The following is a 20,903-nucleotide window of genomic DNA, read 5'->3' on the forward strand; positions in this document are numbered from 1 at the left end:
AGCCCTTGGCTTGAGTGAGGCGACTTTCATTTTTTATTTGTTTTAATATTTTATAAACGGATGAAATATTTAGATATTTAAAATCTATTATCTAAAAAGCAAACAATTCACTCAAGGTTCGCTTAAGTTTACATGTATTTATCCAGAGCAGTGCCAAACATCTGTATATTTCTATGAGGAACTGGAATATTTGCGGCATAAATAATAAAAAAGACGCTAAAGTAAATGTTTCCCTGTCGCCCTGTCAAACATCTGCAGCGGTCCCTCTCCTCCTCCAGCTGTTCACTTCCTGGTCAGCTGATCAGACGGAGAAAAGACAAGCGGGCGCCTAGCATCCATAATGATGATCCTGTCTCTTCGTCTGGACGGGATATGAAATGAAAGTTATAACGCTGTAAAGCCGCCGCGAACCGTGAAAACCCTGGATTAACACCCGAGCCTCGGTGTGTTTGTGCCGGAGCATCCGAGCTTGAGGGAAGCAGCAGGTAACTAACCAAGTTAGCATCATTAGCTTAGCTTAGCCGGGTAGCTAAATTTGCCACTGAACCAAGCGGCCTGTCTGATCCAGCTAAATTAGCAAGCAGTATCTAGCTATGTCGGTGTTTACATTGGTCCCTTTTTACTTAAATTACAGCATTGTAATAATGTAATCAGAAAAACGTAATAAAGTGTCGTAGACAACGACGGTCTGACGTACTTTAGTACATTTAAGCTAGCAAACAGCTAAAGTTGTTTTAGCTGTGATATGATTGTTGTTCCTGATACCAGCTGTGCTCCAGAGATGTCAGGATTATTTCCAATACTGGCTCCTTAAATGAGTCCCTGTTCTTCTTTAAACCATTACATTAGTAGTAAAAACAGTACTTTATACCATTAATAGCTGTACTTGGCTCATTGAACGCAGCATCCTGTTTTCCTCCTTTGTTAGAAATCGATTAGGCATTGTATTGCATTCTACTCTTTGTATCTGTTTGGAGTTTCAATCCATAAATTGATTGTGATCATGAATAATCTGTAGTCCTCTCTTGTTGTCATCTTGATGGCTTTACCGCAGTTCTATTGTCCAAATCTGACATCACAAAGTCTGCCATTTCAAACTTAGATATGAATCCAGTGCTTCTTCTTTATGGCATGCACCTTTAAAATCCTTCTCCTCAGACTCAGACTAGTTTTCTGAAGTCTTCTTCTTCAACCCTAACATGTTAGACTTGGCTTCTCCTCTGTCTTTTTCTGTGTCTCTTCACGCTTTCGTTGCCTCAGATAGAGCCCTGCTTCTCTTCTCCTCTGTTTACTGGAAAGTTCCTCTCCTCTCCTGGCCACTGAAAGGCCTTTTTCCAACTGCAGTGCCAGAAAACGACGCTGCTGAGAAAGCCACAGTGTCAGACTGAACTGGATTCAATGGTATAAGTTGTATTGTTGGATTGAAAGAGGTGGTGTGTGTGTGTGTGTGTGTGTGTGTGTGTGTGTGTGTGTGTGTGTGTGTGTGTGTGTGTGTGTGTGTGTGTGTGTTAGTGAGACTGCTGTCCTGAGGGCCTGGGGATCACATGTTGTTTAGTTCAGTATCACAGAGGCACTTTATTGAGGCACCATTGTGTTTTGTCGCACTGCTTGGAACAAGTAACACCTAAACACAGACTCAAGGGGGTATAATTGGAAGAACAGCTTGTTCTTCGCATCCGACCCAGAAGAGTTTTTCACAAAAAGGCACACATGGCTATGATGACATTTCCTTTCATAGCTAGTGAGACTCATTGCCTGCCCACACTAGAAATATTAGGAGTGAAGACATCTTAAGAGGACAGCTTAATATTTCTTATTTCTTTGTTTACTGGCAAGGCATGAAACAGAATTTCACAGACAGACGGTTTTTGCAGAGGAAATCAGCGCTATGACTAATAACATAGTCAGACTGTTTAACAGGAAGTGTTGGGACCAGAGGCCTCCTCATATTGCTTGACCATGACCGGTCTCATTTATACAGTCGTTATTGAGCAAGTTTAGATTTAGGGTCTCACTCTGCTCATGCACTTAATGATTTGTTCTCCATGCAATGTTCCCAGACAGGACCTCGCTGTGGTTATGCCTGCAAGTCAGATCACTCACATCCACCCACCAACAATAGAGCGCTCTCATTTAGCACGCTCCACGTGTAGCGTTTAGCAACAGGGCCATTGTAGCGTGGCGCAGGTGTGTTAAGGACAGTCAGTGTTTTCATAGAGCTCGCCCACAATGTTGCACATCCTAACCGATGACATCTTCCACTTCCTGTCCTACAGAGGGAGCCAGATCAGGAGGAGCAGCCTGAAGACAACATGCCACCCAAGTTTAAACGACACCTCAATGACGACGAGGTCACGGGATCCATTCGCAGTGAGAGGGTGAGAAACAGATGGAGGGAAGGATGGTGTTTGGGTTTTTGAAAGCTGTCACTTAGGCACCGTAAACATAATTATGCATCGTTAGTTTTCCTATACACAGTGATTATGGAAGTAGGAAATATTTAAAGTATCATATGAAATGAAACTAGATTAATACTGGTGGAAAAACTGATGGAAAAGTGAGGGAATGCACAAAAGAGGATGCACCCTTTGAAGGAGGTAAGGTATTCTAAACTCCTGTGGCCAGACGTCTGGTTCTCATCTAAATGATCACCCCCTCCCACCCACCTCCACCTTCCCTGTCCCCCTGATTCGGTATTTTATTTAGTCCTCAGTTTCCTCTGAGTAATCCTGTTTGTTATTGTGTTGAACTGGGATCAAAGCTAAGCTCACGGGGAGACTTCCATCTTCGACGTTCTCTCTTTACTGCCCCACCTCCTGTCCTCTGATGATAGAACCAAGTTCTCCCTCATGTCTCCCATAAAAGACTATGGAAAGTAAGAAAGACATCATACAGAAGGAGAGTGTTAGTGCCTCGACTTATGATCGAGGCAAGTTCTTTATGATCATATGGCCACCATTCCCTCAGCTTTTTTGCAGATGACAGTGTGTTTACAAGAAAATAAAATATCTATATTGGCTGGCAGCTGTCAGCATTACAGCATATCCGAGGCTTTTTGTTCTCTCAGCTCTTTGATGCAGCAGGCTGTCAAGGTTGTTAGAAGGTGACTACCATGATTGAAATTGAAGATTTAAGATAAACGACTACTAAAATACTTCTGCGTACTGTAACTAATGCTGCTCCCAAACTCGTTTAACGGCATAGTGTATGCACACAGTGTTTCCTGCTATCCTCAGATAATCTCCAGAGAAGATGAAGACCTTTCTTTCCCAGCAGCAGTGAATATAGTCCTCGCCCCTTCCATCCAGTGATTCTGGTCCAGTTCTATTCCTGTGAGAATTTAGTGCAGCTGTCCTCACTAATTCTCTATGAATAGCATTTTACACAGGGAGTTTTCTGCCCCGATTAAAGCCACCAGTGGTGCAGACGTGGTTGTGGTCATAGCTGTATTTTTTGAGAGATAATTGACCTTGAAATCCCAGAAAACTTTGTTCTTTTATCTGAATCTGTTTAGCTCCATTGTTGCATCCCACCAAACTGACTGTCCTTGTCAGAGTTTAATGTTGAGGAGTCTTAGAGCGCACAAGAGGAAGAGTTTTTAATGGAGGTTTCGCAAACAGAACAGCAGAGCAACGACAGTCTTTTGCTGTTAGTAAGTCATCACAATGTAAGTGCACTGAAAAAGTCTGCCTTCTGGAGACAGAAAAAGCATCTATTGATTAATACAGCAGCTATCTGGAGATATGAGTTTGACATCTGTGAATCGGCAGCAGTAGTTGTGAGTGCCAGGAATGTGCTCTGTTTGGGCCTGACAAGATGTTCCTCAACGAAATCCGACAGCATTGCAAGTGATAAAATGTCAGTCAGTTAGATGAATGGTCAGTTTGTTTGTTTATTTAATCTGAGCAAACAGAGATTCTCTCACCAGGCGATTGTTGAGCTTTTCGTTATTGAGAAATGCCTCACCAAAATTTGATACAAAAAAAATGACCAAGCGCCAAACATACAGTGGGGCAAAAAAGTATTTAGTCAGCCACCAATTGTGCAAGTTCTCCCACTTAAAAAGATGAGAGGCCTGTAATTTTCATCATAGGTACACTTCAACTATGAGACAGAATGAGAAAAAAAAAAAAAATCCAGAAAATCACATTCTGATTTTTAAAGAATTTATTTGCAAATTATGGTGGAAAATAAGTATTTGGTCAATAACAAAAGTTCATCTCAGTACTTTGTTATATACCCTTTGTTGGCAATGACAGAGGTCAAACGTTTTCTGTAAGTCTTCACAAGGTTTTCACACACTGTTGCTGGTATTTTGGCCCATTCCTCCATGCAGATCTCCTCTAGAGCAGTGATGTTTTGGGGCTGTCGCTGGGCAACACAGACTTTCAACTCCCTCCAAAGATTTTCTATGGGGTTGAGATCTGGAGACTGGCTAGGCCACTCCAGGACCTTGAAATGCTTCTTACGAAGCCACTCCTTTGTTGCCCGGGCGGTGTGTTTGGGATCATTGTCATGCTGAAAGACCCAGCCACGTTTCATCTTCAGTGCCCTTGCTGATGGAAGGAGGTTTTCACTCAAAATCTCACGATACATGGCCGCATTCATTCTTTGCTTTACACGGATCAATCGTCCTGGTCCCTTTGCAGAAAACAGCCCCAAAGCATGATGTTTCCACCCCCATGCTTCACAGTAGGTATGGTGTTCTTTGGATGCAACTCAGCATTCTTTCTCCTCCAAACACGACAAGTTGAGTTTTTACCAAAAAGTTCTATTTTGGCTTCATCTGACCATATGACATTCTCCCAATCCTCTTCTGGATCATCCAAATGCTCTCTAGCAAACTTCAGACGGGCCTGGACATGTACTGGCTTAAGCAGGGGGACACGTCTGGCACTGCAGGATTTGAGTCCCTGGCGGCGTCGTGTGTTACTGATGGTAGCCTTTGTTACTTTGGTCCCAGCTCTCTGCAGGTCATTCACTAGGTCCCCCCGTGTGGTTCTGGGATTTTTGCTCACCGTTCTTGTGATCATTTTGACCCCATGGGGTGAGATCTTGCGTGGAGCTCCAGATCGAGGGAGATTATCAGTGGTCTTGTATGTCTTCCATTTTCTAATAATTGCTTACCAAGCTGCTTACCTATTGCAGATTCAGTCTTCTCAGCCTGGTGCAGGTCTACAATTTTGTTTCTGGTGTCCTTTGACAGCTCTTTGGTCTTGGCCATAGTGGAGTTTGGAGTGTGACTGTTTGAGGTTGTGGACAGGTGTCTTTTATACTGATAACCAGTTCAAACAGGTGCCATTAATACAGGTAACGAGTGGAGGACAGAGGAGCCTCTTAAAGAAGAAGTTACAGATCTGTGAGAGCCAGAAATCTTGCTTGTTTGTAGGTGACCAAATACTTATTTTACCGAGGAATTTACCAATTAATTCATTAAAAATCCTACAATGTGATTTCCTGGATTATTTCCCCCCATTCTGTCTCTCATAGTTGAAGTGTACCTATGATGAAAATTACAGGCCTCTCTCATCTTTTTAAGTGGGAGAACTTGCACAATTGGTGGATGACTAAATACTTTTTTGCCCCACTGTATATATGTACATTTCTTTCTTGTCAGCCTGCTTTCTTTCGTGTTGAGTAACTGATCACATAACTGAGCTCTCCTCCATTGAGCTTCACATGTCCCCCACTACAAAAAACAGTGGAAATGGAGACCGGTGTGACACTCAGTGTGGTGGTTCCCTACTGCACCATCAGCCTCTCAGAAGTAGATGTTCTCTGATTAGGAGACAGTGATCCATCAAAATTCAGAACTTAGCCTTATCTGACCTTTTCCTGATTTACAGAGGAACCTACTGGAGGAGGACTCTGATGAGGAGGAAGACTTCTTTCTGTGAGTGTGTGCGAGGTCGTATTCTAAACAGGCCCTGAGCTCATAAGAACAATAATGAATTAAAAAGTATTTATTTCTGGACAATTACACACAACAATTCAAGTTTGAATAATGCTAATATGGATTGTTAAAGTCGAGTAAACGAAAGAGCAAAGAGCAAAACAAGTTGTTATAGTGGAAAATCCGTACACTAAATTGGTAACTTTGGCTTCATTGATGCTTATTTTCCAGGAGAGGGCCCACAGGACCCAGATTTGGACCCCAGAATGACAAAATGAAGCAGTGAGTACTAACACATTCCTCATTACAGTTTAAAGGCAGAGGTCAGAGTGCTATTGCCAGCTCTGTGAGTTTTGGTGCTGGTGTTATGTAACACTGGTTCGTCATGTTTACCAGAACCTGCAGCTTGTTAGCGGATTGTGTAAGAGAGGCCCGGCATGTGCAGGTTATTGTGTAACCATCCCAGAACGTCCCAGTCCCACTGCAGTCTGTTTCCACATTAAACTCTGTCCAGAGACAGCCAGAGAGCAGCGGAGGTCATTGTTGAGACGCCGTGGCACTTGTTGTTTCATCACGCTCTGTTCATTCTTGACAGTTTGTCATTGTTGTGAGCACATGAGACCAGATGCCATCATTACAGATTCCAGGAATGCCAAGTGCACAAGGCCCAGGCTCTTCACCTGTGTGTCTGTGGCCGCCCGTGCTTCTTCCTGATAGTGGTTTTTGCTCTGGATTTGCATGTTTAAAGTTACTGTCTCCAACATGCAATCAAGCTTAAGTCCAAGACTGATTATTTCCTGAATTTCCTTGTCTGAGACAATCAGTGTAATGGTGCTGGAAAATGTGACCAGTTATAAGAGAAAACAAATTCCTCTGTCTTTTATCTGTCTGTCTTGTGAGCCCCTCCGCCTTTTTTCTTTCTTCGCCAATGTCCTCCCTCATGCTGACCCTGCATCCCTCTAAGAGGTATCGCCAAGAATTACTTTGAAATAAGAGTGACTGCAGGGAAATCTGGACTAGTCATGCTATGTTCAGGTATGAGTACTGTGAATAAAGCAAGGATTTGAGCGATTCTGCTGATGCTGAACAGGTGCAGGCAGGTCACAGTGAGGCTGAAAACATTTTGACAGGCTTTTCATTGCCTGCCAACTGGACGAGGTTAGATAAAGAGGAGAGGATATTGTTGGCAAAACAGGTGCTTTGTGCGAAGAGAAATCCTTGACAAATCCCACTTTTTATCATTTCTGGCTCATGTCTGTCATCGATGATTCTGTCTCACACCAACTTGTGTCCCCAGGGTGCAGTCGCAGGTTGATGAGGTGATCGATGTAATGCAGGAGAACATCTCCAAGGTGATAGAGAGGGGCGAGCGTCTCGACGACCTGCAGGACAAGTCTGGTGAGTCACACTGGGGCAGCTTGTGTTTTGTGTTTGTGCACTTTTGCAAAATATGTGTTTTGATGATTTGCAAAGTAAAATGACGTTAACAGAAACTCTGTGGGGAATCTTCTCTCAGTCTGGTTTGTTTTAATGTGTAGTCTCCAAAGGTAGCCAGTAGATGGTTTGCACATGTCTGTGAGGATTTTTATCCTCACTTAATGTAGGAGTATTTGGGTATTTAATGGCAACATTTCTGCAATCTGAATCCGATTTTAAAGAAAAACATTTGCTAATGACAAACAAACCTAACAACCCAACAGATGTAGATGTATCTTTAGAACGAGCAATGAGGTATGAATTAAATGCCATTTAAATCTCTCAGCTCTCAAACCTGCCCACATAGAACATTTATAAGCTATATTTTGCTTATAAATTAAAGAAGAAATTCCAAAAATGGACACATTATTAGCTCTCTGCGTGAGTTATTTGGATGCATGCTGCAAAGAGGCAGCACTGTGTGTTTTTGAAAATGCTGTTATAATTCCAAGGTGACATCGTAAAATGTCCTGTTATGTCTGACCAACAGTCCAAAACCCAAAGATTTGCAGTTTATATATCATATATGACAAAGAAAATCATCAAATCCTGACATTTGAGAAGCTCGAACAACCAAATGTTGCAATTATTTAAACTATTATTTAAACATCTAATAGGTGTTCATTAATTCATTCATCTTTTGACGATAAGTGTATCATATTATCGTGGCAGTTTGATTGAAAGCCATGTAGAAATATGTAATATTTGTCAAATATTTTAGTTAAAATCATCGAAACACTAACTTTGTCCTGGGGTTTTCTCCTGTGGGACCTGGGCTTACATGTAAATATGCTCAGCGAACTGAAGGTGTTAATGATATGTCCAGGTTTAGTGTTTTACCAGGTGTGTGTGTCTGAGAGCTTTTGACAGGTCTCACACTCTGATTCGCACGGCCCCATCCTTTTTTCACTCGCTAGATATCAAGCAGGTGTGTGAAACATGTTAAGCTGTATTCGTTCCACAACTTCACACACACACACACACGCAAGGCTTTCAACGGGACACGCACGGGTCTCCTCCTCCTCCTCCTCCTCCTCCTCTTCCTCTTCCACAGATGGAGAGATGAGGCTGAAGTGCTCGTGCCTCTGTCCAGTCCATTAGGCCTCATCATGACATCCGCACGCATGTTGTGTAACTGCTTCTCTCCGTCATGTTGACCAGCCTACCAGGATAATGACACACATCTGGAGCACATTTGTGTTTGTATGTTTGCGTGAGGCTTTGTGTTCGTGTGAGTTTTGCTGTATGTGTGTGGCTGATTGTATGTCTCTGCAGTTCGTGTCGTCCTTAATGGGTGTCTTTATGTGAGCAATATAATATCCTGTGATTGACAGAGGCAGTTTGCTCTCTGAACCCTGTGCAGGTAACCTGTTGTTAAATTCCTTAAGATTAACGAGCATCTTTTTGGAGGCCTCGTCTGAGCGCTTCTCTTTGTAGTAGCAACTGGTCGTTAACAATCACATGGACGTGGAAAACGGCAGACACATGACAGACACAAAGACTCTTAAGAGGAACAGGCGCTTGGACAAGTACAGCGCCGCACGCTAGGGAGCTGTAACCCTCCTGTTAAGACGCATAAACATCAAGTTAACAACGGTATCCAAGAAACACAGAGCAGTGTGGGCGAGCATTTTGGAGAGGGATATCACGACAAGGACAAAAGGGAGGAAATGTTTTTGCTCAGTCGTGTATAAATTCAGCACCTAGTTTTAAGCATTTCATGCAAACAGAGTTTACTTTGTAAAGAAAAACTGTTCATAGGAGTGATCTCACCAGCACAGCGAAGGGTTACATAACTCTAACACCTCATGACTGCACATGCACAGCACAGAGCCAAGCACTTTGAGTCACATTATCCAACATCCAGCTCAAACCAATTGCCAGATTATTGTTTACTTGGTGATTAACAAATGTTTTTCTTCTCTCCTCTCCAATTTATTTTTCTCCTCACGTGTCCTCGTCTGTGCTGCGGTCATGTGATGCTCCAGAGAGCCTATCGGACAACGCTTCCGCCTTCAGCAGTCGAGCCAAACAGCTGCACAGGAGGATGTGGTGGAGGGACATGAAGGTGGGCTGTCTTGTCTTGTGTTTTATGTGTGTGAGTTCAAGCATGCGACACCTTCGCCGTGTCTCTTTGTGTACATGCATTTAAGTTGGAGTCCGAGATGTCTAGTATTATGAGGAATGCGTTTAATGTGTGTTGTTTGTTCCACAGATGAAGATGATTATTGCCTTGGTAGTTGTTGCTCTCCTGCTCATCATCATCAGTGAGTATTAGACCAAACACACCGGCGCAGTTGAAATTGAAAGAATTCGCAGAACTCGCTCATTAAATCTTCTTTTTCTCTTTCAGTTCCGGTGATCTTGCGATATCGCTAGTGTCCGATGAGGAGGATGGGGGAGTACCCTCCTCTTCCTCTTCTTCCTCTCTCTGTCACTCTCTCTCCTCTGCACACAGTCCTCCACTCCAGCTAGGGGGCGCCAGCCAGCCTCCCACACCCTCCTCAGTGTCGCCCTGTGTACCCTTAAGGATCTGGACTCAACTTGCCCTTAGTACAGATCTTCTCATTGGTATTTCCACATAAATCTGCTGTGAGATCAGTACTAAGGCCCGGCTTGATCCCTGGTTTGAAACTAAGCTATGGAGAGGGGGCACAGGAGATTTTCGGAGATATTTTAATGCAGTTTGGGAGAAAACGCTGACTCTCAGCCCTCTAGTCAATGTGAAGGAGCGCTCCATTCCATCATACATATCACATGTAGGGCCCTGTCTTTGCCTTGACCACGGGGAACCTCCAGGTCCTGCATATTACGTCATATAGATAGATACTGTAAAGGCAAGGAATCCGTGCCAACTTGCTGGTCTGAATCTGCTGCAGCAGCGTCTTATAAAGGGGCTCCAACATAAAGCGAATGAACCTCAGATGTCCACCCATGATTCCTTGTGTGCCGTCTTCTCACCGTTTACAGGGAACATTTTGTGAACACAGGCACATTTCACTGTTCAGCACAGGGCGAGGGAACATCTGAGGTTCGTCTGCACAGTCAAAGGTCACTTCTTTTAATCATCAAAAAGGCTTTCTGACAGTAAAGTGAGTTCACTTATCAGGTATGTCTCCTCATCAGTATGGGTGATTGCAAAAGGGACTACAGAGGAGCGTCAGAGAACAGCTTTCGAACATCATCCTACTCCATAAATCACCGCTTCCTATGTCCATTTGCCTCTTGATAGCTTGTTATACTGTACAGCATGACCATGGCAAACCAAAACACCCAGGTTACGAATGTCTCCTCGCCACTCTGCGCCCTAAATGCTCTCTCACCTTCTTGTGCTGAGCTCTGGGCCGGTTTGGTCACGGCTATCCTGCTTTCCTGCTATTTACATTAAACTGTCTCTCACTCTGCAGATGGTTCTGTTTGGGTTTAATACTGCTTTTGTCTTTTTTTTACTACCTATAAGTTTCTGCTGGTCGCTCAATGTGATGTTCGTACGAATGCTGGTAGTCCCATCGCCACTCAAGGGACAGTTAATCTCTCCTCACTGTTTAATTACGTTTAAGGAGGAGTAATTATAAGTGCTGCAAGTTTAAAGTCGAGCTGTGAAACTAATTTAGGCATCATTGTGTCTGGATTAATTAACTGTACAATACATGGAACTCTACATTGTCCTTTTATTATTTTTAATGTAATTTATTTTAGCTGTAAATATTGATTCTGTATGATGTACAATACTCCGGCATTGCATTGGAAGACTGTGATATACTGATCCTTTTTGCTCTGAAATAAAGTGATTTTAAGAGGCACTGGTCTGGTTTAATCTGGTTTGAACTGGTTGACAATCTTCCTGGGTGGCGGGTCAAAGATGCAGAGAGCAATCAGAGGGAAACAGAGAGGAGGCTGAATGAGTTGATGGAAAGAAAGACGACTGGACGCTAAGAGGGGAAAACTAATCGTCATGCCACCCGTCCACTCTTTACTATTTAGGGTATCCTTTTTTATTAGTTTGTGACTTTTACTGGCAGTGTGGATTCCCATGATGGCACTAAAAGTTGGATGAACTGAAGTCTGTTAAGTGTTATTGTTCTGACAGACCCGCTGCTCTCACCCTCTCAGGACAGCAGACACAAACGCACACTGACAGGTCTGCCCTTTGCTCAGCCAGCAGTGCCCAACCCTTCTGAGGGAGCAGAAATTAAATTGGCCCACAGGGCTCCTTTAACTTCATTGATCTATGGCAGATGGGCTCCCAGCTCACAAGCTGCCCACTACTTCCTGGTGAGCACATTAGGGGGTGGTGGCTTCACTTCAGCTTGGAAGGTGAAGAGGAGGGAGGTCATTTCATCTCATACACTTGTTTAAATGTTGACATAGCTCTGGTGAAAAGCCTGCGTACCTTTGGACAGAGTCCTGAGTCCTGCTCAGTTGCAGTGAAATCACTGGTAGTAAAGTCCTGGTTGGACAGGTGGCTGTAAAATGTTTCAGCTCTTTTTACGTCTCACTGTGTTTGCTTTAACTGAAAGCTTGGTGCCTGGAGGTTTGATTCTGCCTCTGGTCAGGACGTCATCCATATGCAAGGCACAAAAATAATTCTGTTCCACAATGCTGACACATTTGTGCATGAGGGGGCATTTTTATCCTCTCCGCCTGTGGAGACACACCCACACTGGCAGCAGAGGATGTTTTGGTTCTCCGTTAGGGGCTAATACTGGATGACTTAAGATTCCGGGCATAGTAAAGGTTATATGACTCCCATAAAAGTGGACAAAACTCCCGAGAGAGAAGAGTGGACAATGTGCCAACCAGCATTAGTCAGTCACACACACACCCTGTCCAGCGGAGACTCGGAACAAGGGGAGGTGGATGTGTCAGTGGCTAGAGGAAGTACGGAATAAATCTCCAGAGAAAGAAATCCATCTACATTTGATGCTCATTTGGGACTCTGGTGAATAAACATGTTTGATCACACTTCATCTTCTCCTTTCCCCTCTTCACAGTTCACAACTTTCTCACTTCTACTTTCTTCTCCCAACGATTTAATTATCCTTTATGTCACATGTCAAACCCGTCTTTTCATTTTCTTATTGCGAGGATATTAAGAGGATATGCCCAAACCGTGAGTATTCAAAAGAAGACACATACTGTACATTATTCATCCATCTGTCCAACCAATCACACGCATGCCTCATCAATCAGGACAGGCTGTCTCAGGTACCACCAGCTGTCTGTAAACAAGCGCTGACAGAAGCAAATGGGGCTGGAATCAACCTGCAAGAGGAAGGAAGTGTTTGTGAGAGTATGCACCCTTCACCTCATGCCCCTTTCCCCTCCGGAGCCTTCTGGCCCCCTTGAAGTGAGGCATCTGGGTCAGGTGATGTTTTAGGGTTCAGGTCGGCCCTGCAGGTCAGCAGAGATGAATGTGCAAGAGGTGTGAACATATGCAAAAGTAAGGAGGAAAGAAAAGAAGTGCAGGAGAGGATCCCAGGCAGATTTTAGGCCCCCGAAGAAAGAGGCAGGATATGAGAGTAAGCTGAGACGTGTGAAGCCGGGATTGTTGAGATTGGAAGGTGTGTATGTCTGCACACCTGCCGGGTTGCATCTGCGAGCATGTGTCTTACTTTCAAATCTTTCTCCCTGCCTCTCTGGAAATAAACAAGAGATCACCATCCGTATCACATGACTGTAGAAGTGAGCCTCGCAGGCAGCAGCTCATCATCATGTCTGTGATATTGTGTTAAAGAAAAGAGACGAAGGACAAGAGGCAGACTGCAATAAATCTGCCCAGGCAGCAAGTGACAGGCAGTGAGTTTGGGGAGGAATAACCCCTGGCAGCTTACTCATGTTGCATTACATATACATTTAAAAAACTGCAGTGAGTGAGTCTGCGGCATGAACACACACACACACACACACACACACACACACACACACACACACACACACACAAACACGTGCACTAATCACACAAACAAACCCAAGCTCAGCTGATGGGACGTAAGTCTAAGTCAGGGTCAGCCTCAGGTATGTGGTCATTGATTGACTTGTAACCTCGACCCTTCTTAATGACAACCCTTATTGGCTGCTTGCGTCACGTTCCGGCCCCCTACCAATATGAAAGGGGACACCGGCTCCTCAGGAGGTAATTGTATCCAATGAGGCCCAGCTTTCCCTGCCACGCTGGGGCCAAACCTCAGCCAAATCCCCTTTGGCACGTGGGGATGCATCACACATATCGGGGGACATTTTCACAGATATATGACTTTAATGACACTGGAGGGGGCCGAATTACAAAAATGTAAAAGACAGAGAGCTGTCATGTTGGAGCCTCGGGTCCAAAGAGACAGCATCTGCTGGAAAGCAGACACGCGCAGACTTGTGTGAAAATGTGGTGTTTCTGTCCCCAAAGCAAACAGCATCCCAGTACTTTATCCCTTCTTCTCAACTCCCTCCCTCCGTCCCTCCTTTGCCTCAGATCCTCCCCTCTTACCCCCTTAGTCTTCTCCCTGTCTCCCCTCCCTCCCTTTCACCTCTCCTCGCTTCCCCTCTTTCCCTCCTTCCTTCCCCTTCAGATTGTATAAATATCTGTGCGCTGTTGGGGAGAGCTCAGTGTTACACAGACCTGTGCACGGAGGAGAGACAGGGGAGAGGAGAACAAGAGAGGGCAGGAGAGAAGAAGAAGAGATAACCTGGGGAAAAGAGTGAAACAAAATAAGACAGAAAGGCATCACTAGGACAGTGGGAATTAGTAATTGATCAAAGGAGAATTCCAGTTGAGCGCTGAAAAATAAAAGAAGACTGGACAGAAGAAAGACAGTAATTCGTCAGAGAAAGAATTTAAAGTGAACTTGTGGTCTGTCTGTGGGGAAGGACCTTCTCCAGTATGTTCCTCCTTCTCTTGCTGTGTACGTGTGGTCTCCTGCTGCGAGGTGACGCGCAGGAACGAGGAACTCTGTGGAGGGGAAACGACCGAAGTGGGCGATGCCAGTACACCTTCTCTGTAGCCAGCCCTGTGGAGGCCAGCTGCCCTCAGGCCGGAGGCCCAGAGGTGGAGAGCCTGAAGGCTAGACTCAGCCTGCTGGAGGTGCTGGTGTCCCGGCTGGCAGGAGGGGACACTGGGAGTCCCCCAGGGGCCGGAGGCAGAGCTCAGTCTGAGCTTCAGGAGGCGCTGAACCGGGCCATGGGGGAGAGGAACATGCTGCAGGGGGAGAAGGAGCGTCTGGAGCAGCAGTTGGAGGGGCTTCAGCGCAGGATGGAGGAGATGAGGAGGGAGACGGAAAAGCTGAGGAGCAGACCGTGTCCTCCGCAGGCCCCCATGGTGCCACCAAGCCCCCCTCTGCAGGACAGTGGCCTGATGAGACCTGCTGGAGGTAAGAGATACACTCAAACCACAACACACTTTAGAACTATTCAAAAAATGTGCAGATCTTAAACATAAAATCACTCCTTCCGTTAACTAAATTAAATTATATTAAATAGAAATACATGCCTGTTTTTTGATAACTGTGCAAGCACTGTATATTTTTATTTTATATTCAAACCTTCTCTGTCCATCCTATAATTAAGATGCACAGCTAAATTACTAAATTGTCTACAGACAGGTGGAAATATGTATTTGGTGACACTGGCTGAGGGATAATGGGTTCATTGAAGAGGAGGAGTGATGACACATAAATGCCATCTATAGAATACCATGCACATATAGAGACAGACAGAATTCCAGTGCATTGCAGAGGCGCAGGGATCCTGTGTGTGTGTTTGTGTGTCTGTTTCTGTACAGTGTTTGCAGCAATGATGACTCTCAGGTTCCTGACACCATGTCTGCCTGCATAAAGCCCCCTAAAGAAAAGGGGGAATGATATGCGTTCATCCTAAAATGATGAATGTACCAGTGTCTGTGTGTGTGTGTGTGTGTGTGTGTGTGTGTGTGTGTGTGTGTGTATTTGTATGGTTTATGTTTTGGTTGCCCCATTAGTCTTCACAGACCCTCAGCTCAGGTTTCTGCGCTCCGCTTCCTGCCTGCATTTAGGGGCGATGGTGGCAGGCCAGAGAGGGTCAGCTCAGTATTTATGAGCAGGTCCTGCTTCCTTTATGAGTGGTGTTTCCCTCCCTATGATGAGCAAGGCATGAATAGCCTGTTTTGGGGGGTGGGGGTGGGGGGAGGGATTGGCTGAAATGTGATGCATGCTCTGGAAGTGGTGGTTCCGTGCCAAGGTCTCATCCCGGGGCTTTTGATGACGCCTGGTGGGTCAGGGCTGGTGGGGCTGGTGGGGGCCACAGAGGGCTTAGGGCCAAGAACACTATACTTCTAGGGGTTAGAAGGCTGCACAGAGCTTGGGAGTTATCTTGGAGCCAGTAAGGTTAAGCTCTGGTATTCTGTGTGTTTGCAGTGGCCAAACACCCCTCTAATTAGCCTCTGTGCTCGTCTTTTCACCCACCATCCTCCTTGCTTTCCTCACTTAAGGCATCGCTGTATTTACCCGCTTGCATTACTTGTAAAGCTGAGATTCCCGGCAGCAGCAAATGCCTCCTTAACATCTCCCCGTCCACCAGACATCCTCCTCATCAGTGGATCTTATGCACTGTATCTCCTACATAGTCCAGGCTAGCTCCTCATGTTTGCACCTGCAGACTGAAATACACAGAGAGGACCCCTCAGGGTGAGAGACAGATGTGGAATAAATCACGGCGAGGGGAAGACATGCAAATCCAGAGGAGATAAAAGTCAAAGCATTTGACAGGAAACTGTTACTGTTTATTGTTATGACCTTCAGTAACGCTTGCCTCTCAAAATATATGAGCTGATATTCTGTCATGTTATTTTAGGACTTTAAAAATAGGCCGTCACATAAAATCTGCACAAGCAGTGACAACATAAGCCAGCGAGCCTGTATGCTAAAAGTAGCGAGATGCTTTTTTAAATAGAGACCTGGCTAGTGCTCAAAGCAGAACTGATGCAAAATTAAAAGGTGCGGACCGACAACATTGATCAGTATGCAAGAGAAAATGATTCTAAAATTACATTTAAAAGTGAAACTTCATATTTCATTTGAAAAAAACAAAGCAAATTTTCAGTAAAATGTAGATGTTTTTCTTCTTTCTTCGTTGATTATACACTGTTTTCTGAGTTATGAATACAGAGGAAATGTGAATGCAAAGTGTTTCATGATAACAATATTATTGGAATATGTGTTGAACTTTGTGGACGACTGGACCCAAGTAAGAGCCAACATGATGAGGCCGCTGTCTCCTCAGGCTCCTCTGGGAAATTAAGGTCTGAGAGGTTTATGGTATTCTGCTCAGTTGACATCCCAAACATATGGCGCGCACACACACACACACACACACCAGGGAAAAGACAGTAGGAGAATGCGGCTGTTTACCTTTGTTGATGTTGATGATGATGAATGGCCGTGTCCTCTGGGTAAAGCCTCATAACAAACCCCCTGGAGCCCTCAAAACACCAGCGACCTTTTTGTTTTACAAGCTGTCATGGGCTCAACCCTTTAGCTTTATCAAATATTTTTTCCATCTATGACACACAGCAGCTTTCCCGTGTCACTGGTGTTCGTCATCTGCCCCGTTACCAACCTCCTGCTCCTCTTAATCAATGCCGAGAATCAACATCAGCTTCCAGATGCTAGCGTTTAATGCTCTCTGCACCATTAGGGCTCATTATGCGCCTGAAATCACTGGACACTGCACATGTGTAGAGCACAGCAGGCACGTGCTCACACTCACACAAACAGTCACCCGTGGACACGCACACACAAACACACACTTTACGTCTATTTTCAGGAAAAATTACTTGAAAAACCTTTTTTTTTCTTTTGCAAACATCAAGTTGTTTGTATTTTCAAGCATCTGAGGTGTGCACAGTTTCCAGACACTGACATTGACATTGTTTGCTTTTCACAGTTATGGTCTCATAAGGTCTCATAAGGGAAAATAAAGACAGTGTTGAGAGTAAATGAGGAGGAACAGGAGAAGAGAAGAGAAGAGAAGAGGGCTGATACCTGACAGTGATACAGTTTGATACAGTTTGATACAGTTCTGAGGACATGAAGTTGACAGCACTTCTGGGGATGCGGTGTCGAGTGTGTCAAGTATGCGTGTTATGGTCAGCCAATCTACCGACTGTCTGACTCCAGAGCAGCTGGGAATCCATTCAGTGGTGTTTGTTTCCTGCTGTCACATTCCCTGCTGTCAGTAGTGCCGTAGCCACGTTTTGGGTACACAAACACTCTCTTAACTATTGTATGCAACATGTGAGATATGCAACATAAATCATTAAACTCTACGTGTGTGTGTGTGTGTGTGTGTGTGTGTGCGTTTAGGTTCCCGTCAGATGTCTCACCTGATGACCAGGCCCAACAGGCAGGGAGACAGCAGCAGTCTGAGAGGTGGGACATATGTTCTGCAGAATCACCTCCTCTTCCCTCTTTCTTATTCAACTAAATCCGTCTGTCCATCTGTCCTTGTCAGACCCAGCGTGGCAGCACGGATCTCCAGGCTTCCAGGAGCTGAAGGCTGAGGTGACAGAGGTACCTGCTCCTGACGCCTCTGTGGACAACAAAGGTCTCCGTTTGAAATATTCTCCTTCATTTCTACCTTATAGGACAAAACAAGTGACTTAGCAGCAGACTTGCTTGATCCACTTAAGTCTGCAGTGCTTTTTGTGAGTTTAATGGTCATTTTTGTTTTCATTTCACACTTTGCAGACTTCACAAATCAGAGTGCAATCATGTAGCACCATGCAAAACCCCTGGACTTTTTGTATCCTGCAAGAACACAACCTTTTGCATGTGTGATGATGTGGAGATGTGATCTCTCTGTGGCAGAGTCTCTTTCTTCCTCCTCCCCCTCTGTCTATCTGACCTGGCAAACATGACACTCACCCCCACCCCCCCTCCGCTGACAGCCTCAAAGCAAATACTGCTATTAATACTGCAGCATTTGGGGCGAGAATACCAGAGTCATGCCAATCCGTAGGTAGGAGGGTCCAAGTTTCATTTGTCTCGTAAATGTAAAGGGACATCACCCCTAACGAGTGTGTCACACACACACACAACGTTAAACGTCCCCCTGACAGGTTTCCCAAAACCCACATCAGAGCTCGAGCTACTGATGGCAGGTTTGATTGTTTAGGGGGATCATGAAAGTACACGTGCTGTCACCACGTAAAGTCAAATAATCTCTGATGAGGTCATGCCACAGGGGAGCTGCATGGTAATAGACGTATTTATAAGATCTAAACCTTAATCCGGTGATACGTCCTGGACATAAGAGCGAGCATGTATTTTAGGAAGTGGTAAATATACACCCTGCCTTATCACTTTCCCAGTGAGACAAACAGCGGAGACTTCCTGCCCAGGATGAGTTGTAGCCCAGTTGCTGCTCTGGTGGTGGTGGTGACTCAGACAACAGAGACGTCAGGCAGCATCTCTAGACCTGCTATCTGCCTCCATGATGAGAACTCATCACCTCATCATACCCTTGAACAGCTCTCAGATTACATATAGATCCCCTTTACTGACTGAACCACTGACTGTGGGACTGAAGCCTTAATGATCAGATAGTGACTTTAGTTTTCTTCTAACGTGTTCCCAGCATTAGAAACTGTCTGACAAGTCTTCCTTCTCTCATGTTTCCTCTCCCTCCTGCTTGCAGGCTGTGGGGAGTTGGTTTCAGTTGGTGAGCCGGTCGATCACAGGAGGGCCGATAGCATAGAAGGCAAATATGGTGTTTGGATGCAGGACCCTGAGGCCGTCTCCCCTTATGGACCCAACATGGTCTGGCGCATCGACACTATTGGCTCTGATGTCAGGAAGATGTTTGGGTATGACGACATGGAACAACTGTCTAAAGGCTTTCCATCCAAGGTAGATGTCACGTCCATGATATCTGTGATTCGTGGTGAAAGGAAGCCAGAAATCTGAGGTCACTTCTATTGTCTCATGTTTTCCATGACAGGTCCTGGTGTTGCCAGAGCAGGTGGAGAGCACTGGTGCTGCTCTGTACAGAGGCTCTCTGTATTATCAGCGACGTCTTAGCCGCACCATCATCCGGTTCGACCTGGCCTCTGAGAGCATCGCAGCCCGCCGTGAGCTCCCCCACGCCGGCTTCCACGGCCAGTTCCCCTACTCCTGGGGAGGCTACACAGACATCGACCTGTCTGTGGATGAGCAGGGGCTGTGGGCCGTCTACTCCACCAACAAAGCCAAAGGAGCCATCATCATCGCACAGCTGGACGCAAACAGCCTGGAGGTGAAGAAGAGCTGGGAGACCAAAATCAGGAAGAACTCTGTGGCAAACTCCTTCATCATCTGCGGCAAGCTGTACACCGTGGCCAGCTACACAGCGCCCGACACCATCATCAACTACGTGTACGACACTGAAACCAGCCAGGAGAAGGCCATAGCCATCCCATTCAGGAACAAGCACCGCTACAACAGCATGATTGACTATAACCTGGCCCAGAGGAAGCTGTTTGCCTGGGACAACTTCCACATGGTGTCTTATGACCTCAGGCTGGGTCGCCAGCAGGCCAACTGATGTCGCCATGAGCGACTCCTAAAAATGACATTTACTCCCCTGTTCCCGCTTCAGAGACTCAGAGCTTTAGAGCACCATGTGTGGTAGTAGTTCTGTAGTTATCAAACCAACACCATCAGCACCAAGTCGAACTACCAAACTCCAAAGTGAAATGAAGATGTTTGAGGAACGGCGTCCCCTACAGGTCTATTTTTTTTTTCTTTTGCTGTGGCACAGCCCACAAACATGTTTTTAGAGGAATTATTTTTGTACCGCCTTAAATTCAGATGTATGATTTTGTTGTTTACTTGTTAAGCTATATTATATTTGAGGTCTGAAAGATGAAACATGGTTGAATTTCACAAGGCAAGTGGGATAATTAATGCACACAATTTACAACACATCTACAGTGTTTCGCCAGTAAACACCTCCCATTAAATCAACTGCTCACTCCGTATTGACTGTTGCATGTATTTGTACATTGTAGACAACATAATGATGTCATGTTGAAAATGGTCACGAAATAAACTTTTTCCTAAATTACAGCCGTTTGTTTTTATATATTGGTTAAGGCTTATATTATAATCAATGATTAATAAATTATATACTTCATTGGTTGCTGACAAATAAAACCAAGTATCTTCAGATTTGGTGAAAAACAGTCTACTGTTAAAAAGTTACCTGCTGTTAACACAAATACTTGGTTATCAATGAATGGATCCTATTAATACGTCAAATTGTTAATAAAATTGCACACCAGATGCCTCACAGCCCTATTTAGTAGGTCGGAGAGCAAACAGTCAAACATTATTAGGGGGTCTTGATGAATTAAATGGCTACAACCAAACAAAGTGTACAACAGGAGGAGGATAAACAACAGCCAAAACCTGGCAACAAACATGGTTCTTATTACTAGCTGACTGATATATAGAGCATTATCAAATCATTTGCCATTTGTTAAAATGTTTTAAAACCTTTAGATGGGTGCCTCGAACGTGGTAACAAG

The 20,903-nt window shown here is 44.8% G+C and overlaps 2 protein-coding genes across 2 annotated transcripts; both read left to right on the top strand.

The window, feature by feature from the left end:
* Positions 1-281: 281 nt before the first annotated feature.
* On the top strand, positions 282-11,161 carry vamp4 (vesicle-associated membrane protein 4). Its single transcript, XM_070832864.1, has 8 exons — positions 282-485; positions 2,277-2,378; positions 5,847-5,893; positions 6,125-6,175; positions 7,191-7,291; positions 9,358-9,437; positions 9,585-9,636; positions 9,723-11,161. Exons 2-8 carry the CDS (start codon positions 2,313-2,315, stop codon positions 9,746-9,748), a joined length of 423 nt encoding a protein of 140 aa, XP_070688965.1. The 5' UTR covers positions 282-485; positions 2,277-2,312; the 3' UTR covers positions 9,749-11,161.
* Positions 11,162-13,986: 2,825 nt separating this feature from the next.
* On the top strand, positions 13,987-20,440 carry myoc (myocilin). The gene is made up of 5 exons (XM_070831669.1): positions 13,987-14,733; positions 17,701-17,766; positions 17,849-17,941; positions 19,034-19,245; positions 19,337-20,440. Exons 1-5 carry the CDS (start codon positions 14,247-14,249, stop codon positions 19,916-19,918), a joined length of 1,440 nt encoding a protein of 479 aa, XP_070687770.1. The 5' UTR covers positions 13,987-14,246; the 3' UTR covers positions 19,919-20,440.
* The last annotated feature ends 463 nt before the right edge of the window (positions 20,441-20,903 follow it).

The sequence above is a fragment of the Pempheris klunzingeri genome, chromosome 6 (assembly GCF_042242105.1).
Source record: "Pempheris klunzingeri isolate RE-2024b chromosome 6, fPemKlu1.hap1, whole genome shotgun sequence".
Lineage (NCBI taxonomy): Eukaryota > Metazoa > Chordata > Actinopteri > Acropomatiformes > Pempheridae > Pempheris > Pempheris klunzingeri.